The sequence below is a fragment of the Humulus lupulus genome, chromosome 5 (genome assembly GCF_963169125.1).
Source record: "Humulus lupulus chromosome 5, drHumLupu1.1, whole genome shotgun sequence".
NCBI classification, from domain to species: domain Eukaryota; kingdom Viridiplantae; phylum Streptophyta; class Magnoliopsida; order Rosales; family Cannabaceae; genus Humulus; species Humulus lupulus.
The window spans coordinates 229,530,181-229,555,599 of NC_084797.1; the positions used below are offsets into that span (position 1 = coordinate 229,530,181).

A 25,419-nucleotide genomic window follows, 5' to 3' on the forward strand; every position below is an offset into this window, starting at 1 on the left:
TTTAATATAAACATTGGGATCCCAAAAATAAAGTTTCAGAGTTTATTACAGAAAATATTTACAACAGACCGTTCTAAGCGGCAAAACAAGGTTCAACCCTAGTTCCACTTTAAACCTCGGCATTGGCGGACGAGCAGCTGCATATGTACACGTCATCACCTAAGCTCTCCAACTCAAGGATGGTCCAGCTTCCTCTTGCCTTTACCTGCACCACGTAGCACCCGTGAGCCAAAGCCCAGCAAGAAAACACAATATAACATGATATAATATCAACTATAACCATAGTAACCATTCGGAACCAATGGTCCATCCAGTTAGGTGACAATAGCCAAAAGTCACAATAATGAGCATCGCTCCCTCTAGCCACGTGACGATAGGGTCACCATGGCTCAACTGATAAGTGTTTCGTTCATAAGCTCGGTTAGGACAGGTGCAAGGTGATTAGTCACCAGCATAACCTTCCTCACGACTCTAGAGTCGAAACTATGGACAACGTCCCTTAGCCATGTGACAAACGGTCACCGGGGTCATATACCTTGGCTGAAATCATCTGGTCTTAGACCAGGAAAGCGCTTATAGTTTTCATTGACCTTCCGGTCGGTCCAGCATTAATACCCCATATGAGTCATTCAATGCCGACCTTGATTAGATCTAATCTTTATTTGGCCCGGCGTTCACAACGCACTGCCACCTCTGACCCTTAGGTCGGTAAAACACGACCAGTGCTCAGCCCGTGGTGAACTTAACTAATAAGTCACAGCTTCACAGACGGATCTGACACCATTGTCAATTCTGACTAATAAGTCAGCGCCATACACAGGTAAGCCATGCCACCAAACATATATCACATGTCCAATATCCATAAACAAGGTATTCAGCATGCTTACTTAACAGATATTAGTACAATTAGGACTATGCATTAGCACAGAGGCCCAATCTCTGAACGATATTACACCCAGTATACAAAGCATGTCCTAATCACATGTTTCTTATGCATCATATGCAATATATCCACAAGTCCATCATGCACCAATAACGGCCATGCATGTCACGTTTAATAGTCAACCAACATGCATCAAGAATAGCCATGCATCAATAATAGCCATGCATGTCACAAATACACAGGGTGCAGTTTTCTTACCTCAAAGTCGAGCTAGAACGATTAAAAGAACGACCCTTGAGAATGATCAACTTTTAGTCCTTTAGCGGTCACCTAGTCATAACCAAAACAATCTCCAATTAATGAAAATTACCAAAGATAGGGTCTTAACCTAAACTCCACTCTCGGGACCTCGAAACATTCCCACATAGTGAGTAGATTCGATCCCGGGCCTTAAGGATTGAAACCCCAAGACAAAAGCCCTTAAAAACACCCAAAACAGGGTTATGAGGAAACAGGGTAGCGCTACAGCGCTGCCCTTCTAGCGCCCCAGCGCTTAAGGCAGAACCACAAACCGCCCAACCTCCCTGCAGGTAGTGCTGTAGCGCCCTACACTGGGCGCTGTAGCGCTACCTTCAGCCAGCCAATTCCCAGATTTTCCTTCTTTCGACTCTACCATTTCTAACCCAATCCAAAAGCTTCCAAACATCAAATTAACTCCCAAATGAACCCAAATACCATCTCCACATGTCCTAGGGACCACAACCCCAAGAACCTTAGCTAAAACTCCAACCAATTCCCAAGTTTCCAACCCAAAAACCACCTGAAACTTAACTTAGAAAACAGAGCAAAAATCAAGAGTTCTAGTGGCTAGAAACTCACCTTAATCCCATAAACACTCCCTCTTCAACGGTGGAGCATAACCCTAGCTTGGCTAAGCTTGGTTCCTTGGCTTAATTCCTCAAACTGAGCTTGAAAATCCAAAGAGAAAAGAGGAAGAAAATCTATCGGGAGAGAAGGAGGAGAGACTCTGTTTTTGTTACTCTTCTATAGCCTTAATGGCTGATATATATCTCTTAGGGTAAAAAGACCTAAATACCCTTAGGTCTAAAATAAAACCTTAACAGCCACCAAGGGCAAAACCGTCCTTTCGCACCTATTTCATTAATCACAGTTAACACGCTCCAATTCCCGTTATTCCCAATAACCTCAAACACCAATAATCCATATCCCATTACCCTTTAATTCCCGGTAATGCTCTAATTATTAAATTCACCCCGAGACTCACCCCGAGCCCCGAACTTAAACCCGTTATGACTAGACCGAACACTTACATCTCATGATCGTCTCATGTCGATAGCTCGAACCAATCCACCTTATAGTGTGGCTATATTAATTAATCACAATCATGCACCCAAGATACACAATTACGCTCATAGTGGCCAAATTACTAAAATACCCTCATAATTAACATATGAGCCCATATGCATGCATTCACCATCATACAGTAATATAATTCACAAAAACATGCATATAATCATTAAATACTATAATAAATCAATTATGGCCCTCCCGGCCTCTTAATAAAGGTCCTAAACCTTATTAGGAAATTTGGGGCATTACACCGAGTCATGTTGCCCCACTATCCCGTGCAAGCCTCCTATAAATTCCATAGTAATGTCTTCCTGTTTCCACTGGGGAATACCTAAAGGCTGTAACAACCCCGATGGCCGTTGGTGTTCAGCCTTCACATGCTGACAGGTTAGACACTTTGCCACATAGTCGACCATGTCCTTCTTCATCCCAGGCCACCAGTACAATGATCTTAGATCCTAATACATCTTCGTGGTGCCTGGATGTATTGAATATGGTGTGGTATGAGATTCATCAAGGATTTCTTGTCTAATACCCATGCCCATCAGAACACAAATCAGATCCTTATATCTCAACAAACCTGCCTCTAAGCTACTCTGGCTAGGACATCATCTCTAAGCTTCATCAATTGTGAATCACCCATTTGGCCCTCCTCTATTCTCCCCAAGAGAGTTGACCGCAAAGTAATATTGGTCAACTGGCCCACTACAACCTCTATCTTTGCTCTGATCATGTCTTCTACCAATTCCTTTGAAATATTATTCGAACTAAACAACTGTCATGGGCCCCTCTGGCTCAAAGCGTTTGCCACTACATTGGCTTTCCCTGGATGATAGAGGACCTCACAGTCACAATCCTTTATCAACTCTAGCCAATGTCTCTGTTTAATGTTTAAGTCTTTCTGGGTGAAGAAATACTTCAAACTCTTATGATCAGTGTATATCTCGCACTTCTCTCCATACAAATAGTGTCGCCACACTTTCAGTTTAAATACCACTGTAGCTAACTCCAAATCATGAGCAGGGTATCGCTACTCATATTCCTTTAGTTGTCACGATGTGTAGACAATGACTTTCCCACCCTGCATCAACACACATCCTAACCCCAATCTCGAGGCGTCACAATACACCAAAAACTTATCCCCGTCTGAAGGGAGACTGAGAACCAGAGCAGTAATTAACCGTCGCTTCAATTCCTGGAAGTTATCATCACATCTGTCTGACCACACGAACTCCAGATTCTTCCATGTCAACTCCATCAATGGTGTAGCAATCTTTGAGAATCCTTCCACGAATCATCTATAATACCCCGCCAACTCAAGGAAACTCCTAACCTCCGAGGTGTTCCTTGGCCTCAGCCAATCCCTAACTACTTCTACTTTGGTCGATCCACCTTAATATCGTCTCTACTGACAATGTGTTCAAGGAATGTCACATGCGATAACCAAAACTCGCACTTTTTGAACTTGGCATACAATCGTTGCTACTACAATCTCTGTAATACTAACCGGAGATTTTGCTCATGCTTTACCTTTGAGCGAGAGTAAACCATGATGTCGTCGATTAAGACAATTACGAACTGATCTAGATAATCCTTGAACACCCTATTCATCAGATTCATAAATGTTGTTGGGGCATTGGTCAACCCAAATGACATGACAAGAAACTCAAAATTCCATACATCATGCGAAAGATCATCTTTGGAATATCATCATCCTTGATCCTCAGCTGGTGATAACTAGATCGAAGATCAATCTTTGAGAACACTATCTGACTCTGCAATTGATCAAATAGGTCGTCTATCCTTGGTTGGTAGAGGGTACTTGTTCTTGATAGTCATCTTGTCCAACTCCCTATAATCTATACACATCCTTAGGGTCCCATCCTTCTTCTTCATAAACAAAATTGGAGCACCCCACAGTGAAAAGCTAGGTCTGATAAATCCTAGGTCTAATAACTCCTGTAACTGTACCTTCAACTCCTTCTGCTGTACCAGAGCCATTCTGTATGGTGCCCTCGACACTGGTTTTGTACCTGGTGCCAACTCAATGACGAATTGAATCTCCTGGTACGGTGCCAGTCACGGTAATCCTCAGGGAACATATCTAAGAACTCACATACCAATCTGGTCTCCTCTAGTCCCACTGGCATGACCCTAGTGGTGTCCACCACACTAGCTAGGAATCATATACAACCTCATTGTAATAGGTCTCTAACCCTCAATGTTGATATCATTAGAATGTGAGGTCCATGCATAGTACCAACAAAAACAAAGGGGTTGTAACGCCTCAAATTCCCTAATATGGCTTAATGCTTGGATTAGGGGGTCGAGAGGCCATAATTGAATTAATTGAGTGCTTATGTGTTTTGAGCATGTTATTATGTGAATTATGTGAATTGTATTATGATATGATTATGCTTGCATGTTTAGGTGTATTAAATATGCATGCGGGCCCGTTTCTTATTAGAAGGGCATTTTCATAATTTTGACCCGTTAAAGGTATAATTGTAAATATATGTTATATGATTGCGATCACATTATTATGTGGATATATTTTCAATATTCTGCTCAAGGCGATCCTAGTGAGCGGGTTAGCTGAAAGGTCACAATGAGGTTAAATACCCAGCTCAGGATGAGTAAGGGTATTTTGGGAAATTTAGTGCATATTCGGGGTTTATCGGGCAATGGGTAGTTATTTGGTGGCTATTTGGGTATGTCGAGATTAATTGGGAATCTATAGTGCTATTTGAGGACTAGCGGGAAATGTGGCAAATGACAGTATTGCCCTTGGGGGCATTAAAGAGCAAGGTGTTGATCTAGGGGCCCTTTAGTCCTTTTGGTGTTAAGGGATAGGCTTAGGAAACCTTGAGAAACACTCAGAAAACACATATAATTACATTTATACCTTCAACGGGTCAAAATTACAAATATGTCATTTTTAACAAAAACGGGCCCACGTGCATATTTAATACACATAAAGATGCATATATACTCATATTACCATATAAATCATGTATGCCACTTAATCACATATATGTTCAATTAATTTCACATATAAATCCATTTATACCCTCCCGACAGACTAATTAAGGCACTAAGCCTTATTAGCAAATTTGGGACTTTATACTACTTTCACCTAGTATATATATAAATATTTGAGCACCAAAAATTTGGCAACAAAAGAATATTTAGAGCCAAAACCTAAGATCTTATGTGGCTACTGCTTTTGAAAATCAACATTAATAAGAAAGTCAAGGACAGTCTCGCTAAGCAGTAAAAGCGATAACATCGGAATTGGTGAGCTCGGAAACTATGTGGTCTCGGAGGAGTTCCGAGATTATAAGTCAAGCTCGAAGCCACAATGACAATAGTTAAACACTTGTATAAATCTCCTACCATCAGACAATACGGTTCAAGCTCGAGCGTTGTGAGCTCGGAGAGGATGATCTCGATAACATCACTTGTTGAGAATATAGGCGAACCGAGGTGTCGAGTTCGAAATGGGTGAACGGTCTCGAAGGCGTGAAAGTCTAATGTCCCAGCTTGTAAGCTGTGTGTGAACGTGTTTATTGTTGTAAAATCCCTTTGTTTAAGGGATCAGATGTAATGTGTTATTAAATCTCAAATATCATGGGATATATACGCGTACGTAGTAATTGTATGAATTTAATTGCATTTATTTAATTGATTTGTATCATAACTCCTCGAAATATGTGGAAAGATATTCACTGAGTATCTAACAATGAAGTTGTAACCCCAGCCCGCGAGCTATGGAAGCTTTACGTCGACGGATCCTCCAACGAAAATGGATCGGGGGCAGGCATTATACTGATCACCCCAGCAGGAAATCAATTCCATTATGCTTTAAGGTTCAACTTCGAAGCGTCAAATAATGAGGCTGAATACGAAGCATTACTAGCAGGACTTCGAATAGCCAAAGAACTCCAAGCAAAGGCTATACACTGCTATAGTAACTCACAACTGGTGGTCAACTAAGTTTTAGGGGAATATCAAGCTCGTGGCATAAAAATGGTTGCGTATCTAGAGAAAGCCAAGGCTGCACTCGGACAATTCGAATTCTACACTATAGAGAAAGTTCCCCGAGAACCAAATTCAAATTCAGACACGTTGGCCAGACTCACTACCACCAGCGAGGCCGATACATTGAACGTGGTCCCGGTAAAATTTCTGTCAACCCCCAGTATCAACGAGCCTGACGAAGAAGACGCATGCATGATCGATTCTCAACCTACCTGGATGACCCTAATAGTCGATTACCTCGAAACTGGAATTCTCCCAGCAGAACAGAACGAGGCTCAAAAACGGATGTATCAGATCCTGAGGTATACTATTGTGGAAGGAAGGCTATATCGAAGAGGGTATTCTATGCCACTACTCCGATGTGTAACTCCGCCCGAGGCAAAGAAAATTATGGAAGAGATTCAAGAAGGATTTTGTGGAGATCACACCGGGGGGCATAGTCTATCCAAAAAGGTGACAAGACAAGGATATTTCTGGCCCACAGTCAAGGAAGATGCGTTCGAATATGTCAAGAGATGTGGTAAGTGCCAGCGATTTGCCTCAATTCCACGAGCTCCACCGACTGAGCTTACCATGTTTACCTCCCCATGGCCATGTGCAGTATGGGGAATCGATCTTATAGGCTTGCTACCAACAATTTGGTGCTTTCATTGAGAGTGTTGGACAATGGTACCCAGTTCGACAGTGACCTGTTTACCCATTTCTGTGAGAAGAATGGAATAATAAAAAGCTTCTCCTCCGTCACCCATCCCCAATCAAATGGCCAAGTTGAAGCAGTCAATAAAACCCTAAAAAGCTCCATAAAGAAAAGGTTAGAGGAAGCTAAGGGGAGGTGGCCCGAGGAGTTACCTCAGGATTTGTGGGTGTATCGAACCACAGCTCGAACTTCAACATGGCATACTCCCTTCTCCCTAGCATATGGATGCGAGGCCATGTTGCCGATTGAGTCGAAATACCCACAATACAGAGACATGCCTACAATCAGGCCTCGAACCAATCCCAACTCGAAGAAAGTCTAGACCTCATTGGCGAAAGACAGAATGAAGCTTAATTGAAAAATGTTGCATATCAACAACGAGCTACCAGGTATTTCAACAAGAGGGTTCGAGATGACAAAATCGAATTGGGAGATCTGGTATTAAGACGTGTATTTTTGGCTACACGAGATCCGTCTGTTGGAGTACTCGGATCTAGCTGGGAAGGACCTTACTAGATCAAGTCTATCATCCGGCCTGGGGTATATAAATTGGCGAGACTAAACAGAGAGTTGGTGTCGTGAGCTTGGAACAGTGAACATCTACAACCTTATTATCAATAATGTAGGAATGGTGTTTTTGTTGTAACCAAGCTTGTTTAATTTTCAGAAATTTGTTAATAAAATGTTAAACTTTGCTCAAACAATATTTTCCTTATTATATGTTGTAGTTTTTGCAAACTCTCTTAATTCAATAACCTATGGTCACACTCATAGGATATTAAGGGGGTATCAGTGGTATACAATCATACCATAAGTTCAAAAAAATAAATAACATATAATCAAAATGTCTGGATCATTAGCCCGACATAAAAGTTTTAAGTATACACGTAAACTAATAACGTCTAGATCATTAACCCGACATAGAGGTTATAAGTGTATACGCGAGCTAAAGTTGTCTGGATACAACCAGATTCATGAGCTAAGATTGTCTGGTCATAACCAGACTATAAAAATTACAAGTGTATGGATTATAACCAAACACGCGAGCTAAAACTATATGGATATAACCAGATTCGCGAGCTAAGATAGTCTGGTCATAACCGAACTACAAAAGTTACAAGTGTATGGATTAATAACCAAACACACGAGTTAAAGCTGTCTAGATATAACCAGAATCGTGAGTTAAATAAGTTTGGAGCAAACCAGCTAAAACTAATTGACGGGAAATTAGAATGTAAATAAGCCTACTTCGAATTAAGTCAAGTCCGAGGATGGAAAATTTTGCAAAAATTAGCTTCGACCTCATAACCTTGTTGATCTATTTGAGGATGAGAAAAAGTGACAAGAAGAGAAAAATATAACTAAACTGCTAAGATTACATGCCATATAAGTACTTTCGAGTGCATGGTAAAAGTAAATTTCGACCTTGACAATAACGAGGTTGGACATGGATATATCGAGTAAACTGTGCATGAATGCATTGAAACTCGAGCTTAAATCCAACAAATATGTTTGTATGAATAAACAAACATAAAAGAAAGCCTTTAGTATAACATGCTTGAAATATTTCGACTTAGAAATGCAAAGCTAATATATTAAAGCAAAAGCTAAATGTAAAATCAAATGCATAAAAATTAAAATTACTATAAATAATAATAAAATAGCCCTAAAACGAGCTATGTATTGTCTTTTCCCTAAGGGCACATATAAAAAAGAAAGGGAAGTATTACAAAAATCTTAATGGGACACATCCCATGACCTCGCTTTTATAAAGCATGCACACCCCCATCAGCAGCACCAGACTTCTCTACCGCCTCTTCTGCCTCGTCCTTGACATCTTCCTCATCAAGCCTAGCCTGCCACCTCTTAAGGAACTCGTCTTCAAGGTTGTCCAAAAACCTGGTGTTGAGATCAGCGTTGTTGGCCCAGATGCGGAACATGGCCATGTCAACAGCATGATCCTTTTTCTGCTTAAACTCCTCAAGGAGGCGAGCCTTCTCACCCTCGATTATATCAAAGGTGGCCTTCTTCTCCTCCTCGAGCTTGGCATTTAGCTCTTCAAGATCCTTGATTTTGGAGTCTTTCTCCTTGATTTCAGAATCCTTAGCCTCCAGTTTTGAATCGAGCTCAGACATCGTCAACTTAGAAGCTTTGAGCTCGTCAGCGAGCTTTAACTGGAGATTCTTCGACTCTTGAGCATAGGCCCGACTCGAGTAAATATCGTTGTTCAACTTAAAATTTAGTTGAGCAAACGCGGCGAAATCCTGTACACATAAAAAAATGGTTATTAAACATACATGATAAGTTTGTATAAGCAGTGCTACAGAATAAAAGGATTTACCGAGGTGAAGAGCTCGCTGCCCTTATCATAAAGGGTGTTGTTGTCTCGGCAGGTAGTGAGGAACTGCCATTAAGGAGTGCCAAGGTTGCTGAAACTTTGGCCAACTCGGGACAATACATCCGAGCCCAGACTGGCTCCGTGTGTGCCCGAAGCGTTGTCTATCACATACTCAGGGGCGTGGGTCGAAACCGACAACAAACGTTCTCGTGTGGGAACCTGCTTCTTTGAAGACAGAAGAATCTATTGGGAAATTTGGACTTTACGAGGAGGCGGGGGAAGTGAGAGCCCAGTGGATACTCTGGTCTTGGGGTTCGGATCAACAGGTAGGCTTGGGTCATGGGTGTCCGAGGCAGGAGGTGTCGCCTCAGATTTCTTCAAGATTTTAGAAGGGTGCTCCGCTCTCTGCGATGCCCTCGAGTGTTTGCTCTGCTTAGCTCCTGAGCGGCGGTTGATCACGTTGTCCAAATCAGACTCCATGTCGCCTGCACATACACAATTTGCACATTAGTTATCGAGCCTAAACATAAAAAAGAAACAAGGAAAAAGTCAAAAGAAACCTAGTTGGTACTCTCCCCCGAGCTTGTGTTCGGCAACCAAGAAATCCCCCTATCTTCAGAGGATGCGGGGGCAGTCCTTACCCTCTATGTGGGGGATAGCCTTGAAAGGTCTCTATAGACATTGGTCCCATATTGAACAATGATCACATCCCAAACTTCGTTTAAACTATACATAGTTTGGAATTTGCCTAACCAGCTATCAAACATATGAACCCTCTCATCTACCCAAGACCAAGCATGGAAGTTGTCCCTAGGGTCCGGGAATAGGATCAGAGTGTCTAATTTTTTCTTAAGCAAGGAAGGAGAGCACATGGCAACACTTAGTATAACTTTACCTCTGCCACCCGAGCTCGAGGCCTCGTCTTGGGCTTCATTCCCCGAGGTGGGCTTATCGTGACGGTGAGCCACAGAGGGACGGACCCATGTGCTCGACAACCTTCATCTTGGGGGGAGCTCCTCAGTGGGAAGTGGCACGTGCTCCCACTTAAGGTACTTGCGGTATGCAGAGTCATCTGTTGACTGGTCTTGCTCTAGGAGGTCGCATGCTCGAAGTCGTTCTACATGGAGAAGATAAGATAGGGAGCGCCGACCATATGATAGTTAGAGCAGAGCTGTCTTGTGCTCTGCCATTGACTCTAAAGGAGTAGGATGGTGACGGTTGGCTAGAGAAATGGATACGTGTTATTATTTCGAGCCTAGTCATTAAACGAACAAAAAAGGAATAGGTATGAGTACTTACAGATGCGTTGGAATGAGTAGAATTTGGAGAGAGCGAGGCCATTCATCTAGAAGAAAGCCAACTTGAAGTTTGGAGGATGGTTTGGCATATCCTCGAAAATCTTCTTCTCCTTCAGACAGCTCAACAAATAGTTGAAGTCATCCCCTCCTCGAGCTCGAGAGGGGTTGCTTTTCAGACAAAAGAGATACAGAATCTCTTGTGGTGAGGGTCCTTCCCACTTCAGCTCATGGTACAGGGACTTGAGGGCAGACAAAACCCAATAAGAATATGTCTGGAGTTGGAATGGGGCAAGCCCAATAAAATCTAGAAAATCCTTAAAAAAGTATTTCAAGGGCAGTAGGGCCCCTGCCTTCATATGCTCGCGACTCCAGTCCGCAAGCTTAATCTTACTATCGGGTTTGACATCACCCGGGGCGTAGCAGCTTCGCTCGTTCGGAGTTGCAGGTTGACACATCAGCGTGCCGGAGATCTTCAGGCAGTGGCGAGCAAGAATGTCAGAAATTTGGCCCGTTGAGGTGACCGAGCTCCAATATTGTTCCGCCTCGAAAAAACCTTCTTGCAGGGTTGGAATAGATGCCTCCCGAGAAGTAGAAGGGTGGTCTGAAGGGTCCTCAATCAGCGAAAAGGAAAGTGCACTAGGCTCGTAAGCAACGAAGGATTTGAGTTTGGGATCGAGCGGGATATGTCTGATCTCGGGGTCCGGATCTGGATAATTTGTGACTCGGAGTTTTTTCCTTTTCCTTTCCTCGACCTCGTCAATCTGACGTCGAAAATGGGCTTGGATGCCCTCTTGTTCACTCCTCGCGTGGTGCTTGCGTATCAGTCGCTGGTTTCGAGTGAGGGAAGACTCTGGACTGGGATTTGATGGAGAATAAGGAATTGCGAGCACTGACCCCCACCGATTCTCAGAGTTCTGCGACATCTAGCAAGAAAGAAAAGGGTGAGGGTCAGGCATACAAGAAATCAGAGTATAGTTTTGGTGATTCGAGCTCGAAGGCCCGAGATCACAGAGTAAGCTCGATCAAGACCGAGGTCTTGAAAGGATAGATCAAATTCGAGAAGGAACCCCAAACTATTGTAAAGTTCGGGCTTCGAGCGTGTACTTGACGCGAGAGTGGGAAAGTATGGATTCATTTTAAGAATCACAGATTTTCAGGGGTAAAGGTTACAGTTACCCAAAAAGGTGATAATTTTGGGATTTGAGCAATTAAAAACCCTAATTCAGAACCTCATTTCTTGGCTTACACGATACCCTACCCATAATCTGAAGAAAAAAAACAATATGTTTGTATTTTTTACACTAAATCTGGGTTTCAGAATTGTGTTATTAAAATACTTTGAATTGATAGTTTATGAAGTATCAGTTAAACAATGTGGCTAAGATTACTAATATCCTTATACGACTAGTGAAAAACTAGTAAACATACTCACTGGGCAGAAGAAACACAAAAATGCACGAAGAAATAAAAATACGAGAGTCAAGAACAAGAAACTTACACACAAAGGCTTGCAGATACAGTGAAATCGACGACTGGAGGAGCGGTTGCGAGAATGATCTCACAGAGTCAAAAATGCTAGGGTTGTTGTGTCTTCTCGGTTTAGAGAACATGCAAGGAGGAGAAAAGAATTTTCAGCTCTGGTTTTTTCTTTCTCTCTGAAGCTTGAAACACAAAAGTGAAGAGGAGGAAGACGATGCAGCTATATATATATATCCCAAAAGGAGGTCAAGGGTCGGGCTAATCTGGGCCTTTGGCTGGATCTGGTATTCGATTAAACGGTCAAGTACAAACGTGACAACGGCGACAAAAATCTGAATGCGAAAATGACGTGGGTGTGTTGACAAAGTACTCGAGTACTTTGATTGAGCAACCCGTGGCTGGCACGTGTCCACACTCGAGTGTGGTAGGTGGCTCAATTTTTGAAATGGCGGTTCAAAATTTTCCTTCTCGTAGGATTCGAACTGATACTTTTGAAGGGGCAAAATGTTACACCCAGATTTTGAGAATGGAGATTTTAATCTCGAAACTCAGGATCGTAAGGTGTAATCTCGAGATAAGCATACTTGTCATGTAAATCAACATTAATAAGAAAGTCAATGAAAGTCTCGCTAACCAGTAAAAGCAATAACATCGGAATTGGTGAGCTCGGAAACTACGTGGTCTCAGAGGAGTTCCGAGATTATAAGTCAGGCCCGAAGCCACAATGACAATAGTTCAACACTTGTATAAATGTCCTACCATCAGACAATACGGTTCAAGGTCGAGCGTTGTGAGCTCGGAGAGGATGATCTCGATAACATCACTTGTTGAGAATATAGGCGAACCAAGGTGTCGAACCAAGGTGTCGAGCTTGAAATGGGTGAACGGTCTCGAAGGCGTGAAAGTCTAATGTCCCAGCTCGTAAGTTGTGTGTGAATGTGTTTATTGTTGTAAAATCCCTATGTTTAAGGGATCAGATGTAATGTGTTATTAAATCCCAAATATCATGGGATATATACGCGTGCGTAGTAACTGTATGCATTTAATTGCATTTATTTAATTGATTTGTATCATAACTCCCCGATATCTGTGTGAAGATATTCGTTGAACCACTTTATAAATAGAGTGGAATAGTTCATTTGTAGGGGATGAGAAATTTGTATTGGTAAGACTCTGTAAAAATTGCTTCCAAAAATCTTTGAGAGAATTCCAACAAGTGAATAACACAGACTCGTGGACTTGGCAGATTTTAATTGCTGAACCACGTAAAAAATCGTGTCTATATTGTTTGTTTCCTCTGGTATTTTTGTTTAATTGCTCTTCATTTCTAAGTTGACGAAAAACGGCGTCAACACATTTCATTCTTTCTCTCTCCTAATTAATTATTTTTTAATCTTTCTTTTTCTTTTCTTTTAATTAATAAAATACATTTAAAGATATAATATTAAAATTATGTAAAGAAATTATAAAAAATATGATGTATGATGTAATATAAAAATTTGATGTAAAATAAAAAAAAAAAAAAGTTTTAGAGCACTCATAGTACAATAGCTAAAATAACTAATTAGTGTTAGAATAGTTAAAATAACTAATTAGAACACTCATATATTTATTTATTTTTTTGATCAAGAAGAAAAGAAACTTCATTGAACAAACCAAACAGTACAGATGATGGGCCAATTCACCCAAAACTAACAAACAAACTGTACAACCAGCTAACAAATAGCACCTGAACACACCATAGTTACATTGGAGTTTCCTAATAAAAAGCTAGTTTTGAATAGAGATCTTTCTATTATTAACAGTGTATAATCTATACTTAACTATATTTATAACTTCCTTAGCTATACTATTAGCTGTCAAAGAATAGCCATCAAAAACACATCTATTCCTGTTCCACCAAATGTTGTAGATAACAGCTGCCACAACCAAGTTCAGAATAGAAGTAGTAGTACCAAGCCGACCATGATCAAGCCAAACAACCCAGCCATTGAAATTACTAGGCCAAGCTTTAAACCCAATCCAAGAAAAAATGAGGTTAAGAATCGTCTTGGAAAGGCAGCACTCAAAAAAGAGATGAGTGTGACTTTCATTGTGATCTTCACAAACTGGACATAAGAAGTTGTTCAACTGGAAGTTGAATCTGGTCAAATTGTCTCTAATGAGAAGGTGAGCATTAACCACCTGCCAAAGAAGATATTGGTGCTTAGGTAGAGTCAGCTTACACCAAACAACATGATGATAACCCACCAGCTGCTGGTGTAAGGTACTGCTATACAGTTTCGAAGGCTTAAACCTCCCTGAAACCCCAGCAACAAGTATCTCTGTCTTACTAAATTTGCTCCTTAAATGGCATAATTTCCTCCAATACCAGCTACTATCTGGTTTTAGAATATATTTCCAGAAATTGACACCCTTCAGATAGATATCCTTGATCCATTTGACCCAAAGTAAATCCTGCTTTTCTGAAATGGCCCATATGTATTTAGCTAATATTGCTTTATTCCAACTAGCCCCATCCCTAAATCAGAGACCTCCATAAGATTTAGGGAGACACACCTATTGCCAAGAAGCCATATGAAGCTTACTTCTGTTCCTTGAAGCTCCCCACAGAAATCCTCGGCAAATCTTCTCAACCTCCTTAATAATGCTCTGAGGTAAGACAAAGACACTCATCCAGTAATTCCTAAGACAAAAAGAACTGAGTGAATGAGAAGCATTCGGCCTGCAAAGGACAGATGCCTACTGGTCCAAGACATCAGTTTCAATATGATTTTGTGAAGAATTATATCACAATCCTCATGTCTCCACTTATTAGGCCTCATAGGCACCCCAAGATACCTAAGAGGAAAGGATCCTTCAGGTAACTGAATCTCTTGGGCAACAATCCTTCTCTCGGTTGCAGTGACTCCTCCAAAGTAAATATGAGACTTATTAGCATTTATAGAGAGACCAGTAGCAGCACTAAACTTTACTAAAACCTCTTTAAAAATGCTAACATCCGAACGAGTTGCTTCACAAAAAAGAATCATCAGCAAACCAAAAATTGAGAAGCTTAAGGCTCTTACACATGGGGTGATATCTGAATTTAGAAATCTGAGTAGCATATTGAAGGCTCCTAGTCAAATACTCCATAATAAGCACAAACAGAAGGGGAGAGATTGGATCTCCCTGACGCAGACCCTTCTTACCCTTAAAACAACGTTGAGCTCTATTATTCATAAGTAAAGAGTAAGAAGTATTACTCACACAGACCATTATCCAATCTACAAATTTCATAGGGAAACAAAGGGCCCTTAAAAGATCCTCAAGAAACTGCCAATCAACCGTATCATAAGCTTTACTTAGATCTATTTTAATGGCACACCTAGGAGAAGTAGAGGCCCACCCATAGTTCTTGATTAGGTCCTGAAATATCATGATGTTATGAGTAATTGAACGACCCCTAACAAAAGCTCCCTAGTTCGGCTGAATGAGGACAGGGAGGACTAAAGCCATGCGAGAACGTAACAGTTTGGCCATACACTTGTATAAAGTAGAACAGCAAGCAATAGGTCTGTAGTCTATAGCCCGAGCTGGATTTGATACTTTAGGGACCAATGATAGAGTAGTTTCATGAAGCTCAGAAGGAAGCTACCCTGTGGCAAAACACTGACCAATCGCTGAACAGACTTCATCCCCAATATCCTGCCATAAAGCTTTGCAAAAACCTGATCCGAAACCATCTGGTCCTAAGGACTTAGTGATGGGAATACCAAATAATGCAGCTCTGATTTCCTTACGAGAAAAGGGTTTTAAGAGAAGCAGTTGCTGATCCACAGAGAGCTTGGAACCCATCTCAATACAATGTAAATCGATCCTGCCTGTAGCCGAATTGGACTACCTAAGTAGCTTCTAAAATGATCAACAAAGTGAGCCACTACCTCCTGAAAATCACCAATCAATCTTCCTTGCTCAGTAATATAGGAAGCAATATTATTATCAGCTCTGCGTTTTTTCAAACAAGCATGGAAAAAAGAAGTATTCATATCTCCCTTCCTAATCCAAGTAAGTGTACTGCGTTGGGCAAGGAAGCTATAGTACATATGTTCCTGAACAGTGAACACTTCAGCTGTCACTTTCACTGCCTTTTGCAAGCTGTAATCTCGAGGATGAGATTGAGCTTGAAGTTGAGCTTCCTGATAAGCCTCCTTAGCCGAGTGATAGTTCAGACCTATATCACCAATGTTATCCCTATTGAATATTTTTAGTCTATGCTTCAGCCTCAATGTCTTTAAGTAAATTGCTCTCAACCCAATTGCCTTAACAGGGACCCTCTAACTTCTCGTAACCACATCTTTGAAATCCGGATGGGCAGTCCAAAAATTATAAAATCTAAACAGCTTGATTCCCACCTTCTCCATAGGCAAGTTAGTGACAACACACGAGCAATGATCTGAAACTACTTCCCATCTAAACATAGCCATAGAATGAGGAAAGAGATCAAGCCAATCCTCGTTCATGAAAACATGGTCAATTTTTGAGTAAATCCTAGCTGAACCTTCTTGGTTGTTTGTCCAAGTAAAATAGGAGCCAATACTTTTAAGAGACTCGACTTGAGTATCAGCTAGCCAACAAAGAGGATCTGCCAATTCCAAACCAGAAACTGGTTTCCCACCAGATCTGTCTAAACCAGAGAAAGGGGCATTGAAGTCCCCTAAAATAATCCAAGCTTTAACTGAAAGAGAAATCCTGTGTAACCCTTGCCATAAACTCATTCTCCCTTCCATCGCGTTGTAACCATAGACAAAAGTAACATAAAAAGTTTGCCTCTGACCAGGCATTTTGACCAAATAGTGAACATACTGATGCGATTCTTCCAGAATAGTAATCCTCACAAAGACTTTCCTCCAAACTATCAAAATTCTACCCTCAATGATCGGACTAGAGTAAAACTCCCAGTTAGGAAGATTATGCTCCATGAACTCCACAATTTTGTTCCCCCTCATTTTAGTTTCTAAAAAACCACCAACTCCAATTTTATTCCTGCTACACAAATCTAAGACTGAAGCATGTTTATTAGAACTATTTAGCCCCCTCAAGTTCCAACTCACAATATTACAATTATCCATTGGAAGAATTAGAGCCAATGTTACCTTCTTTGCCACCCTTCATCTGCTCTTGAAGCACCACAAACTTATTCAGCTGCTTTTGCACTTGACCAGGAGGAGAAACACTAATACTAGTAGTTGGTCCCTGCCTAGATTGAGTAGCCACACGCTTAGGTGTTTGCCATTGCTCACCTTCATTTGTTTCCTTCAATTGATCAACTTTAGCCGCAACTGGAAGCTGTAATCCCTTAGGATTCTGAACCGGAACACCCTCTGCAGCATTAGCACTAGGCAAAACCTTGGGTATCTCATCATTATGCTCATCTGAATCCTTATTCCTCCTTTCGATTGCCTCTGTTTTAGCCACATCATCCTTTTTCACCCACTGATTTTTTAGTTCCTTACGACAGTCCACCATAGAATGACCAAACCAAGAGCATACCTTGCACTTAATAGGCAACCATTCATATTCCACTCCCTGTTCCACAATCTGGCCATGCTCATTAAGAAACTGAATATTTCTAGGAGGATTATCAGTTATTTCCATTTCCACAAGAGCCCTAGCAAATTGAATTCTTGAACGCTCCCTAGTAAACTTTTCAACCATAAGCGGTTTGCCAATAGTGCTCACCAGTGCACTAAGACATTTACTACCCCAATACTGAAGCCCAAGGTCATGTAATTGAATCCACAGTGGAACTGAACGAATTAATCAAATTGCACTGAGATCAGCTGTCCACAGTCTGAGAATAACAGGTTTTATATCAAATTGAAGCACACCATTCTCCAACACATGATCTCTTGTAGCTTCATCATTAAACTTAACCATAGTTAGCCCCATCATCATTCTAGCGATTTGAGCAATCCCTAGATGACCCCAAACTCATTTGAAGAACCCTTTAAAAACAACCATTGGAGGATTGGCACCAAGAACCATACAAATCACTGCCGAACTCCAATTCGCAGATTGAACTTTGACCTCTTCAATATCCACCTTAGCACACTTCTGACCAACTCTAAACAATGGTTCAATAAATTCAAGTTTCTGGTCAGAAAATGAGAACTTACTAGCCGTGAACTGCTGCCATTGACGATGAGCCGAAGTCTGAAAATCCCCTTCATTTGCCTTATCCGCCCAGGATGCAGCTGTAACGCCCTAATTACCCCAGAACAGTTATGGTGAACCAAAAATTTGACCCGCTACCCGAGTCCTTTGATTAAAAACGTGTTCTAAGTGTTATTAACAAGCTAAGGTGGAAAAACCAGTAAAAAGGAAAGGATATGCTTTATTAAGTATATAAAACTGTTCATGAGCTCATCAAAACATTTACAAGTTATTTACAACTCAAAATGGTCATTACTGTTTCAAATTTACAAACCCGCCGACCTAAGCGGCAAAAATAGGTTAAACCCCCTAGTTCCTCTGAGAACTCCTTGGCTGTGGTGGTCAAGCGGCCGCATATGTATACATCACCACTTAAGCTCTCCACTCAAGGCTGGGTGAGCTTTTCTTTCCCTTTACCTGCATCACATATCACCCATGAGCCAAAGCCCAGCAAGAAAACACAGTATTTCATATAAACACTATCAAATGATTATCATTATAATCACACAGAGCTTATAGCTCTTAAACAGATGAGTGAATATCACTTGAGGTTTTAGAAAACCATACTGAGTGACTGACAAACAAGTCATTAACTTAACCAGAAGAGTGGCTGCTGGGTAAGCCACTAGCCTTAAACAGATGAGTGACTGGTGGATAAGTCACACAAGAGCTTATAGTATTCATCGAACTTGAGGTCGGTCCGGCATTAATGCTCTTTGAGTCATCCAATGCAGTTATCGATTAGATCTAATCTTTATTGGCTTGCGTTGAACACGTTAAGGCCGTCTTGACTTATGAGTCAGCACTATGTGACTAGTGCCCAGTACCACTGCTGAACCTGACTAATGAGTCACAGCTTCACAGTTGATACTGACACATTTGCCAAATCTAACTAATGAGCCAGTACCATGCACAAGTGAGCAAGATTTACTAAGCATTGAATAATCAATCCATGTCCACATTTACGCAATCAACATGCCTCATGAACAACCATGCATATCACATTTAGGGTGCAGTTTTCTTACCTCTAGTTCGAGCAAGAATATAATAAGAATGATCAACCTTTTTGTTCCTTAACGGTCACCTGGTCATAACCAATTATGGGATTCCAACAATAAATTGAGTAATAAAATGTTTCCAGACCAAGACCTAGCCTCCGAGACATCGAATCCCACTAAATAGGGTAGTAGGATCGATCCCGAGGCCTAAGGTTTGCATCCCTAGGTCAAAAACACATTTTTGGCCAATATGAACTTCAAGCGCCGCAGCCCTTCCCCAAAACAGAAACAATCCCCTCACACCTCTGCCTCAAGCGCCGCGACCCTTCCCCAAGCGTTGCAGCCCTTCGGCCCCAGTTTAGCCAATTCCCTGGTTTTTCTTCCCTTGCGTTTTTCCTTGGAACCAACCTTTCAAACCAAGCTCAAACACCACTCAAACCTCCAATACAACCCCTAGACTTGATCTATAACACTCCCTCATCAAAACCCAAGTTAAATCCCAACCAAAACTTCCATCAATTCCAACTATCCACAACAAAATCATGAGCTGAAACTAAACATCAAAACAAAGCATACATGGAAACTAATGGCTAGAAACTTACCTCAAATTCAGGTTGTGATGCTCTTCAGTGGTAGACCACTCTCCCAAACTCCCAAGGCCTACTTCCCAAGCTAGAATCCTCAACAAGAGCTCAAAAAAACACAAAGGAGATGAAGGAGGAGGAAGGTACGGGTAAGTTCTTGATCACACTCAGTTTTCTCTTCAATTTTACAGCTTAACTCAGTTTATATCTATCCTAGGGGTAAAAAGACCATTATACCCCTAGGTAAATTAAAGATTTCTAAAGGCTCCCAAGGGCAAAATTGTCCTTTCCAACCTATCTCGTTAATCATAATTAACGCTCTCCAATTCCTGCTATTCTCGATAATCCCAAACACCAATAATTCATATCCCGTTACCCTTTAACTCCCGGTAACACTCTAACTATTAAAATCACCCCGAGACTCATCCCGAGCCTCAGACTTAAACCTGTTGTGACTAGACCACTAATCAATAATCCAAGATCGTCTCATGCCGAATAGCTCGAACAAACCCACATTATAATGTGGTCTCAACAACATATCATTGACATACATACAATTATACCCTCAACGGGCCAAATTATCATCACACCCCTGTAATTAAAAATGTGGACCCACATGCATGCATTTAACATCATATTATAATATAATTCACATATACATGCATTTTATCAATTAATGGCATAATTAAACAAGTATGGCCTCCGGCCTACTATTCCCGCCATTAAACCATATCGGAGATTTCGGGGCATTACAGCAGCAGTCGGACCTGTAGCGAAACCATCTCCCTTAGAGTCGGACCCCTGAGTGCCGACATTCAGTTGATCGTCTTCACATGTGAGATTCAAACCCTCAAGCCCAACCTCATCCAGAGTATTCTGAACATCAGTCGCCAGGCCTTCAGTTGTCAATCCCTCAGGACCTGAGATAATGGGAACCTGCTCATCGGGAATCAACATATCAACCTGTTCTGCTATATGAATTTCAGGCTTACGTACCGGATTCTTCTTCTTCGCCATGGAAGAGAACAAACCGAGACTCAACTTTAATAGGTATTATTTATCGTCCATATATTTAATTATTAGAGCACTATTATGAAGGTTTTTATTACAGCACTAACTAATTATACATTGTCTTGCGACGCACGGTTCTTCTTCAAACCCATTGGATTTTTTTTATTCTTTATTTCTCTTTCCTTAAATTAATTTAATTATTTTGTTATTCTTTCTTTCTCTCTCATCTTCTTTTATTTAAATAAATATATAAACTATACAAACATCATATTTGAATAATATAAAGAAAATATATAGTGTAATATAAAAATTTAATATAAAATAGAAAAATAAAATTTTAGTGATGTATTTTAAAAAATAGAGCTCATACACCAATGTGAATGCTCTAAGAAAGCAAGCTAAATGCAAATTTGAAAGGTGTCATGCAATCAATTATTTTTTAATTTTAACAAAAAAATCTCAAAACAAATCCTTCCTATAAGTTATGGAAATAATAATTTTAATTTGGTTTAAGGATATGACAAACACTCTTCAAACAATAGTTTAGAAAATATATTACATAATTATTTTTTTAAAAATTTATTTTAGTTGACGAAAGTGTTTTTCAGTTTCTTTTTTTTTTTTAGGTCTTCCATATCAATTTTTTATGTACTTTTTTCACATAAATATGAGATTTTAAGGGTGTGATTGGTTCATGATTGGAAAATTATATTTTCAAAAAATGTGTTTCTGAAATGAAAATTTGGATTTATAGTCTTAAAATATGTTTTTGAAAATGTGATTGGTCGAGAATCTGAAAATATAAAAAAAAAAATGATAAATTGGAAGGATTTTAGGATATAATGATTTGTATTGGGAGGAAACGTGAAAATAACATTTTCTATTTTGTAGCTTAAAGTTAGAATCAGTATTTGGATTGAGAATTTGAAAACAAATAACCAATCAAATATTCATTTGAGCCTTACTAATTTTTAGTTTTAGAAATTATAAAATTGAATTTGGATTCACTACCAATCAGACCTAATATTTTTTCCCTTAAAATTATGATTTTTACAATTATAAGTTACTTATATGATTTCACAAATCTTATTTAAGGGTAAATGAGTAATTCTACATATATTTTAAATATTTGTATGTTACATAATTGTTTTTATTATTATTTTTTTAATTTATTTCACTATATAATTTTTTTCAAGTTACAATTAGAGTTAATCTTTCACCATGGGGGTAATAGTATGTCATACCCAATTTTTGAGACAACTAATAACAAGTCGAAGTTATGTGTGATGTGCTCGGAGGTCCGGATATTAACAACAATTTTATAAATGATATTGACTCGGAGTCATAGTGAAGGATTTTTCCGAGCTAAGACAAAATGATTAGCTCGGATGGAATTCGCTATTTGAGGTCGAAAGAATGTTAACAGTCAGCTCGAAAGCACGTTAAAAGCTTAGAAATAAATGGTTTCTGTAACTTCATGAATTCGCTAATAAGGCTTAGTGCCCTGATTAGTGTGTCGGAAGGGCATAATTGGATTTATATGTGAAATGAATTGAATATATGTGTGATTATGTGACATATATGAATTATATGGTGATATGAATATTTATGCATGTTTATGTGTATTAAATATGCACATGGACATTTCTTTGTTAATAAGGGTATTTTTTTAATTTTGACCTGTTGAGGGTAAAAATTTAATTACATGTGCTATGTGATTGAGACCACATTATTATGTAGATCTATTTGTGATATTCGACTCAATGCGATCCCAGTGAGCCAGTTAACGGAATAGTCACAACGAGATCAAATACCCAACTCGGGGTGTGATGGACCCAAAACGGGTATGTTTTAAAAATTTATAAAACAAGGATATCGTGTAAGCAAGGATATCGAACCCAAAGGAGTTGTCTAAAATCAAAAAGAAAACTATTTTAAACCAAAATTAATAAATTCTAACCTAGCTCCAAAGATTGATGAGATTTCTGTATAATAAAAATAAAATAAAAGATAATAATAAAGATATTAAAGACAATATATATAACTAAATTAAAAGTAGAAATCAAGATAGTAAAATAAAGATTATTAAGATAATAGAATCCCCAAAATATAAGTTCAATAATATTTAAAAGTACATTGATTCCCAAGTTTTAGTGATAGTTAAAATAATTCAAACTATCATTTTCCAAATAGACTTATAATTTTCAGCACAAATTACTTCTAAAAAAAATAAGATTTTTCTTCTATTTTCAAAATTATAATTTCAAAGCATTTATTGTAAATCAATCTAATGAAATAACAAATAAATCAATGAACATTATTTATAAGGCAAAACATAATATTTTTGTTCTAAGCATGGATGTGTACAATTTAATGACACATCTTACACAAAGAATATTTTTTGCACTAATGAAGAACAAAGTGTAAATATGTGCTAAAAATCCAAAATACATGATATTTAAGATGAAAGAAGATATTTGAAGAAGAAAATTCCATATACTTTGTTGCACAAAATGGGAAATCAATATACAAAACAAATACTATCTAGTTACATATTGTTCACCATCACCTTAATAATCTTAAAAAGATTAGAAACTCATAACTAAAATAAAAAATACAAACTAAAAATTACAAACATAAATAGGAAAATTTGGAGGAGAAACCCCCAAATTTTCCCTCTAAAAACTCATAGGAAAAATGACCAAAAAGAAAAAAAATATGAAGAGAATTGAGAGGTTTTGAAAGTGTAGAACTTGTGGTATGGTAACCTCCTCCAAAATATGCACACCCCAAAATTGTCTTGAAAATTCCTTATTTATAGCCAAAATGAGAGTATTAAAATAATTAATTTAAATTAATTAAATTGATTAAATTAATCAAATTAATAATAATATGGCCAATAGGAGTAAATTATAGGGTGTAATTGTAACATCCCAAATTTCCTAATGTGGCTTAGTGCGTGGATTAGGGGGCCGGGAGGCAATAATTGAGTTATTATGTGAATTATAATATAATATAATTATGTTTGCATGTTAGAGATATTAAATATGTGTATGTGGGCCCGTTTCTTATAAGAAGGGTATTTTAGTAATTTGACTCGTTCAGGGAATAAATGCAAATATGTGTTTGTGCGGTTGAGACCACATTATTATGTGGTTATATTTGGGTTACTCGACGAGAGGCGATCCCGATGAGCAAGATAGCGGAAAAGTCACAACGGGGTTTTAATACCTGGATCGAGGTAAGCTTAGGGGTATTTTAGTGATTTAGTACATTACCGGGAATTAGTGGGTAATGGAAAATTTATTGGTAATCGTGTGAGAATATTGGAAGTAGTGGGAATTATACGATGTAAATTGTGGATAGCGGGATTTGAGGCAAAGGACAAAATTGCCCTTGTGAACACTTGATGAATAAGCTAAGGGCAAGGGGCAAAATAGTTATTTTTGGTCTAAGTATAGTGTATGATGGGCTTGGAATGTTTGAGAAGGCTAAGGAAATTAAAGGAAGAAAAACACGGCAGCAACTCTCCCTTTCTCTCTCCCACGTTTTATTTATGCACCATGGAAGCTTGAGGAATTTTTTGGGAAATTGAAGATCAAAGCCTAGGAGTCAAGGTGTTAGGCTTGGGGAAACTAGAGGTTTGGCTTAAGTGGATCAACTCAGTTGAGGTAAGGGTTTTAATCTAAATTTTTCATGATTAGTTCTGCTGAATTATCTAGAGCTATGGTGTTCATGCATGCTTGATAGTTGGGAGGTTGGGTTTGGAAATTTTGATGAGTTTTACTATGATAATTAGCTGGGTTTAATTGGTGAGAATGAGTATATAGATTGTGAGAATTGAATTGGAGGATTGGGATGAAATTGGATGAGTTTTAGTTGGGTTCGGTTGAAGAAAAACCCAGAAAATTCTAGGTTCGTGGGCCTGAGCCGCGGCCTGCGAAGGAAAATACGAGCTAGCAGGGCTCGGAGGCAGGGGCGGGCCGCGGCGCGCGTTGGTTTCCAGGGAGGCCGAGCCTCTAGAATTAGAGGCGGGCCGCGGCCCTTAAGGGGAATTTTGGCCTTAATGGGATTTTTAAGTTGGGGGACTTAACCATTTGGGCTCGGGATCGATTCTACTTCCTTGTTAAGTTGAATTCAATGTCCAGGAGGCTAAGATTTGGTTTGGAAGCTTTTATTTACCGGTTGTTGATGGAACTTCCTTATTACAATTGTGACTAGGTTTACGCTAAGGGCTTGAATCGGGGATCGTACTCAAAGGGGCGTCACTAGTAACTTGCATACAGACCGAAGGTAAGAGAACTGCACCCTTTTTTGTGAATGCGTGACTAGGGCTTAATCAATATGGTGAATACAAAGATGAATAAGGAACATGATTATAATTATGTTTGCGAATATCTTATTAGGTACACTGTAATGCGCATAATTATGATTATGCCTATGATTGCCGGTTGAATGTATTATAATGCATTGTAATTGTTGATATGTATGCAATGTGAAATATGTGATTGTCTGATGTGACCG

The 25,419-nt window shown here is 39.4% G+C and overlaps 1 protein-coding gene across 1 annotated transcript; it reads right to left on the reverse strand.

Annotated features, from left to right (window-relative positions):
- Positions 1-17,210: 17,210 nt before the first annotated feature.
- On the reverse strand, positions 17,211-18,044 carry LOC133780042 (uncharacterized). The gene is made up of 2 exons (XM_062219926.1): positions 17,978-18,044; positions 17,211-17,896 (listed from the first exon to the last, which is right to left on the reverse strand). Exons 1-2 carry the CDS (start codon positions 18,042-18,044, stop codon positions 17,211-17,213), a joined length of 753 nt encoding a protein of 250 aa, XP_062075910.1.
- Positions 18,045-25,419: the final 7,375 nt, after the last annotated feature.

Bases quoted from the DNA above. Each gene is read 5' to 3' on its own strand.
- LOC133780042 (XM_062219926.1), bottom strand. From the start codon at position 18,044: ATGATGATGGGGCTAACTATGGTTAAGTTTAATGATGAAGCTACAAGA. The intron at 17,897-17,977 runs GTGTGCTTCAAT...TAATTCGTTCAG, and splicing joins AGATCATGTGTTGGAGAATG to TTCCACTGTGGATTCAATTA.